The sequence below is a fragment of the Lissotriton helveticus genome, chromosome 11, assembly GCF_964261635.1.
Source record: "Lissotriton helveticus chromosome 11, aLisHel1.1, whole genome shotgun sequence".
Classification (NCBI taxonomy): Eukaryota; Metazoa; Chordata; class Amphibia; order Caudata; family Salamandridae; genus Lissotriton; species Lissotriton helveticus.
The window spans coordinates 594,875,074-594,882,155 of NC_136072.1; the positions used below are offsets into that span (position 1 = coordinate 594,875,074).

At 38.9% G+C, this 7,082-nt stretch overlaps 1 protein-coding gene across 1 annotated transcript in view; it reads left to right on the forward strand.

The window, feature by feature from the left end:
• LOC144791658 (G protein-coupled receptor kinase 5-like) overlaps positions 1–5,704 on the forward strand; it is a 474,508-nt gene extending 468,804 nt beyond the window's left edge. Inside the window, exon 16 of the mRNA XM_078666387.1 lies at positions 1,884–5,704. Coding sequence (XP_078522513.1) covers positions 1,884–2,018 — 135 coding nt within the window. The 3' untranslated portion in view covers positions 2,019–5,704. The remainder of the gene's footprint in view (positions 1–1,883) is intronic.
• The last annotated feature ends 1,378 nt before the right edge of the window (positions 5,705–7,082 follow it).

Genomic DNA, 7,082 nt, shown 5'->3' on the forward strand with positions numbered 1-7,082 from the left:
GCAGCGGGTAAAGGATGTGTACCATGCACTACAATTAAACCAATGTTTCAATTCTGGTTTGAAACATGTAATTTCAGAAACTTGAACCAAATATCATCAAACGTCTCCATATGATTTTGAACTCAGTATGAACCATATCCTCAAACTTGGTTTCCTTTAAAGTAATAGAAGTTTACTTTTTGCATGTCACTGTCCTCAGCACCCATACATTTTTTTTATCAACGTTTATACTCATTGGTTTTGTTGTGCACCTTAATGTAGCTAGACAGGTATCTAACTTGCTTACCCAAGGTTGTTCCCAATCTTTTATTCTTTTCACAAAAGTACAGACTTTAGGGCATGGACAAAATATGTGCTATGAAGTCCCCCCTCCTACCTTTTTGTGCCTCTCTTGTTTTTTCTGTATTTTTCAGCTCACTTGGATAATTCACACCCAGGATAGTCCTCTAATCTATATTGAGGACAACTGCCTTAAGCTGAATGCTCATAAAAACCAAGGCAATATGTGACCAATATGAATAATAACTGTGGGTGTGGCAGTGCATGGTTGTTTCACCCTTAAATATGTGCTTTGGTCCTTTACATTTATTTAAAATCTACAGCATATAAGCACTGCTTTATTGTAGCTGAAACATGTCGCTGTAACTGAAGTTTGTATAGTTACAGTCTGATTAGGTATGTATTACTTTTGAATATCCCAAATTTTCTGCCCACTAAGACTGCAATAATTGGCAAGGCTGTTGCGTTGGTGCATTTTGGTTTACGCTGCATCCTCTGCATTCCAAGATCCTCTTGGTCTGGTGAGTGGCTTTGGTAGTTCTAGGACTCAGTCGCTTGGAGGGTGCATTTTTAGAGCTGTTTTGATGTATATGCTAGCTTCAGACAGTGCTGGATCCTCATGTGGTATGATATTTAGTTCAAAGTTGCCAGATTGCCTTGCAGAACTCTATATAGACTAAAAGTAGATTGGACTACAATTTTAGTTGAGATCTTTTGGATTGGCAGAATCGCACAGTCTGAGAGAAAGTCAGCCTTCTTACATTTGAGGCTTTCTCTAACGAAAGCTCTAATACAAAGTCTCTGTACTTTGACATGGAATGTTATGATATCTTGATTGCAAGTGCATTTCCCTTCCTACATTTAAATGTTCATCCATTTACAGTTGAAATTTATATGGAAATCTAGGCAGATGCTTCGTTTAGCGCTCAAGTAATAGACTCAAGAAGAAGGGATCTTCATGTATTGTCTTTGATAAAGACATTGTTCATTCCCACCTTAGGCCTGTCTTCTTCCTCTGCTGGTAGTAAACTTCACCACTTACCTGACACGAAGTCATGTCTGTCCCGCCCTTTATTTCCCCTTAATTACTATAGTTTGATTCATCCCTCACTTGGCTTTAAACCTGATCCTTTAGGTGCCCTTTTGGTTCCATGTGAAGCTAGCCGCATGGAAAGGCCAAACTTACGGCTTGGGTTCGGGTAGGAGCAGGTGATATCCTCACAGCCTTGTGAATTGTCCTATTTGCTCGCTGTCTGTTTGTGGAGATGAGGAAAAGTGACTCCCTTCTTGCTGCTCCCCCATAGCTACAGTCTTGCTCAACAGTTGTGATGCAAGTCCCTGGCAGATTTTAACTACACTACAACCAATCACAATGCAGCATTCTGAACGTATTTCCAATTTGATATAAAAATCAATGGCGATTATATAAATAATTGACAGTTATACTAGAGAATAGGTTCTGAATTGATGGTGGAATGTGCAAACAACATTTGATGTCATCATCCACTTATAATGTTATGTTTGTTACCACTCAATGAAGTGTAATATCTAATAGCTTCTTTTGTCTTTCCTTCCCTTTATCACCTTCCATCCATCCCTTTTAGCATGCTGACTACACTATCAGCACAAGCAATACAAATTCCAATGCAACATCTGGCGGAAACTCGCACACAACAACAAACTCTACTTCTCAAGCCCGGACAACGTCGACAGCAGCAGCAGCACAAGCATCCTCTTGACAATTGGCTAGAGAGACAATCTTATGAGACATTATATATATATATATAAATATATAGAAATTAAAACTTTTCATTGGCCACTCCTTCTCTCTGCCACACGCTATAAAGTCGTCTCATACCTTCTCAGGTTTACGCTGGATGTGAGGTAAAGAGTGTTTCAGTAGCTCTGGGAACTGAAGTGAGAACCGCGCCAATCTGTTATTTTTATTTTTTACTTGTAGTATCTTCCTCTGGAAACTTTAGAAACTCAATGAAATTGCTTTGGGATTCTCAGGCCAAAAACCCCACTTACATGTCACCTTATTACAGGACGGAACAAGGTAAACAATAGATGGGCATACACAATATTTTACTTTCGTTTTCCATTTGTTAATTGAGTAAGATGCCAAAGTGCAGTATGCTAAAACTGGTGAAATAAGACTTTTGTGGTCTTTTTTTTAAAGTCTGCATCTTTTTGTACTGTTTGGTTAGACTTTGTTACAAAATAAGATGGTCTCTGAATTTCAGAGTGTTATGGTTTTATCTCCTGTTATGAACATTGTAGTTGAAAAGCAGAAGAGCTGAATGGAGGGAACATTGAGTTTTTACCAGCGCAATTGTGGATGTCCTATTTAATTTCTGATGGATTTTTAGCATTTTGATAGTCAAAGACCCAGTGTAAAATAAGAGGTCTGGTCTTTGGGGATGCTCCTAATGGTGGCAGAAGTAGGATCCTGTGGGTTCTGATGGACAATAGTAATACTTCATCCCTCATTGGGAAGACTCTTCTACAGAGTAGGAACACGTCAGGCTTTTTCATTGTGCTTGGTCTTGCATCTAACACCTTCACAACCTCTAAGGAATGGGATTTCTTGGAGTTCAGAGAGAGAATTGAAGTTGGTGTGTCCAGAGATCCTTATTGGTGAGCAGCAGATGCTGCTGGACTCCTCTTAAATATAGTTCATTGCTTTCAGTTTTTCCTGGTCTTCATTGCTTAGGTTTAAAAAACCTTAGTCCTTCTCTTTCTAAACTTCACCAGTTTCTAAAGAGGTTTGTGTGCTCAGGAGATACATTCTCTTTTCTCTCTGGCTGTGAGTTTTCAACATTATTCCTGTTTTGGTTGCACTGGTGGAAGGGACGTCTTTTGACAGGTACCCTGAAGCACAAGGGGAAGCTCTGCTCTGAATCTTACCTGTCTCACATCCACGGTTTAAGAAACCTTCTCGGAGTCCGATTCTGTTCTTAAATGTTAGCAGTGCTTCCATTACATCCCAAAATATACCGGAGGAAATACACTTCAAATTAAAACATAACATTGGAAAACTGATTAAATAAAAAACAAATCAGTGAGATACTTTACATCGGAATTAAGATAATTAAATGAAGGATAGGACTTTACATCGGAATTAAGATAATTAAATGAAGGATACGGACAAAATTAGGCTTAAGGGCAGGATTAGGTTTAGAGTTAGGGTAAACTGTGTGGTTAGGGCAAGAGCCAAGTTTAGATTTAGGTTAGGATAACGTTTTAAATTGGATTACTGTTAAGGTAAGAACCAGGGTTAGAACTTGTGGTCAGGGGCAGAGTTAAGTTTGCATTGGAAATGATTAGGGTCAAGGTTAGAGTATGGGTTAAGAATAAGATTGGAAAAGGTTGGATTTGAACGAGGGGCAAAGGTTATGGTAAGGGTTGGGTATAGGAGTAGGTTTTAAAGTATTAATTTTTCAACAAGAAAGTAGTTTTATTGAAAATAAGTATAATTTTACAATTAAATAGTTTTTTTAAATAGCTTGCATTAGGAAAGCGAAATCTCTCCTTTCATTACAATGGTTTTCAGTGCAAACAACATATCTGAAAATGTGTTTCCCTGAAATATATAGAGATGAAATTACATAGATCTTGACCATGTCATTCCGTACTTCTCAAAATCAACTCACTGCCTTTGGACAGGATTCTGATGTTATAGTTACAAGTTGCTTATTATTTCGTGCCGTAATGAGGCACCCAGTATATACCAATACCATGGGGTGCTACAGTTACCAGATGCATTAATACCGCAACTTTACTATTTTAACATATGGCAGTTAGTGAACAATATTATTTTCCTGTTTTGGGGTACGCTAACTTGGATTTTTGCGTTTTTTGCACCTACGAATTCCACCAACTAGCGAAAATCATGAAGGCAAGTTCATGCGAGTTCAGTATTTACAACACAAGATATAATTCTAATTGCAAGATTGCCATGGTAGGTGGAATGACAGCTTTAGGGCTCATATTTCTTAACATCACAAGCACCCATCCTTCAAGTCCAACTATAATCTGAGACCCTTAACTTCAAATTGTGAGACCTAAGGGCATATGATTGTAGAGTATGTGAAAGAGGAAAAGCCAAGGGGGAAGGGGGACAGGAGGGTTGCACTTGAACAAAGGGAAGGGGGCGGCCTAGCTTCTTCAGACTGTAAAAGCTTCTCTTCATACTGGTACGGTTCCTATCAGTTGGCACCTTAAGGATAGTAAAAGACTGCTAGAGTCAGTAGGACAGATATTTTGTTGTTTTTTTCCCCTTCATATCCTGAAAATGGTGAAAATAAAGCATTTTTTTAAAGCTTATACTGAACACCTTTTGGCGGCAAAACTAACAAACTGCCACATTGAAATGGATGGCTATGTTTACCCATCTAGGAAGTGATGTGTTTAAATGTAGTATCTTTGATTGGAAGTTCAAGATTTGTAAATAGGAAACTAGATACCTCCTTCAGCACAGTATGGTACCTGTAAATGTAAAATGTTTAAAGAACTAGACACAGTGGAACTCAATTTCAGCATGTAGTCACAGAAGAGTTTCACGAGGAACGGTGTGAGTTATCATGATTCCTGCACATCTGATATAATTCGGATTTGTTTTTTCCATTTTTATTTGTTTCAAGTGCATTTGTTTGAATGTACAAATGATTTCTGAAGACACATCATAGTAAACTTACCTGATGGTGTTGTACCACCAGCCTCTACCATGTATCACCACAAACTTTCCGATGTACGGGGGTGTATCTCAGTGCATGGCTACTATAATACTCCAGCAATTTTCATTTCTCCTAAGAGGCGATGATTCTCCATTGGAGTTTGGCAGAGCAAGTTGGCAAACTTTTTGGGGGCGCAGAGATGTTTAAGAGGATTCAGGGCAGTAGTATATTCTGTGCATTGAAACATTGCCTCAAGACACCTGGTTCCCCAGCACCAGCATGGATGTTCTCCCATGCGCAGTCCACAATGCATGGTTTCCCACCTACATCTGCGTGGCCTGCCATCATAGGCACAGAGAACGCACTTGAGAGAATATGTGGCATACTCTCACAAAACCCGCAGTGGAGCCTCCAAAACCCGGATTCCTCTCCAGGAAAGGACTTTTCGAAATAACCGATGTTAAAGACCGGATTGCCGTTGGATCCGCCCTGGAGTTCCTGATTTAGCATAGGACTTTGACGCATGTTCTAGACTGCTCCTTTTAGAAACTGGACTGGAGATGGAAGTAAAGTAGGTCAGCATCACTGCCCCATTCCAAGTCTACCTCAGAGAGGCGAGCAAAGCCCACCAGTGCTTCAAAGGGGGGTTTCATGATGGATCTGTCGACCTGGACATTATTGCTAAGGGTTTTGAAGATTATTTTTTTTAAACAATAAATGTGATTATTATTTCTTGTTTTTACAAATCGAGCCAACTGTTGTCTTTTTTCATTGTGTAGTTTGGAAATCAGAACGTGCTTTTTATATACTTATGCCGAGTTTTAGGGAGGGGATTTCAGCCCTTTGTTGAACTGTGCACTGTTTTGCACACATAATACTTTAATCAAAATAACAGAGAATATGTTTAATACCTGCTATTCACGTTGAAGTGGGGTACAACGTTTTAATGGTGTCTCAGGGGATTATGTTTGTCATTTTAGTAATTTTGTGTTCTAGACCTTTTTCGAAAGACTGTAGATCCTGGTGTGAAGATGCAAACATGTCAATCTTCAAAAGATGCACCAGCCAAAGAGTCAAAGTTACAGCAGTGTGGCATATTCGTTTGCTGGATGAATCTTATATAGAGTCACATGATTCTCAAATTCTGTTTCATTTTTATTTATCCTAGTGCTTTGGTTGAGCTCTCAAAGATACACAAAATATATTTCGTTTCTTTTAAAAATACATAAAAATTGAATGTTATCAAAAACACACATGACATTCTGTGCCAGAAAAAAAAGTGCTCATCTTTCGAAAACAAGTTTTATTTGTTAGAAACTTAGGATGTAGAAACACTCCTTTTAAATGAATCATTTTAGCGAAGCCAAGAAAACATCATTTCCATTTTGGAGACCAGTTCCTTGTGTACATTTCTGCTATTCTAATCGATAGAAGCCCCACTTGAAATATAAGATGCATGTGACAAATCTCCCAGGTGTCAAATTAATAATGTGAAAATATGAGTCAATTAATATTTTTTTTTAAAACTTTTTGGGTATTCTGACAAGGTTAATATCAATATTCAGGAAATCAGCACCAGGACTCATCTACAATTTCAATGGACATTTTCACTTAGCCCACCACCACAGTATGTGTGTGTCAGATTTATGTTAGGGGTGGCGCATTCAATGACATTAGTATGACATGTCGGTATTGAAGTGGGACTTCGAGAGACCCCATAGGTTGTTATGATTTTGCAAGGAACCTCTTGCACAATGATTAGGCACACCCATTAACCTACATCTGTCCATGCCACAAAACCGCTGTTTTGACAGTTTCTTATAGTATCTTGCTTATTGATAGGCAGACTGTTGATGAGGTCCTTGGACTTTGGTCAGCTTCTCAAACTTTTAGCAGCCCTTGTGAGGCTGATTTTGGGGGTCAAGGTCAGCCCTCAGCCTGCCACATCTGATGATATTTTTGCAACCTGACACCAGTACGTTTGAATGACACTACACCCCCATAAAGCATGTATGAAGTCACCCCTCAATGAAGCAACATAGCCAGTAGGGCAAAAGTGTCCCAACCCATGCTCCATGATCTGACAGTGATATCATGTAACTGGTGTTGATAATTGACCTCAAA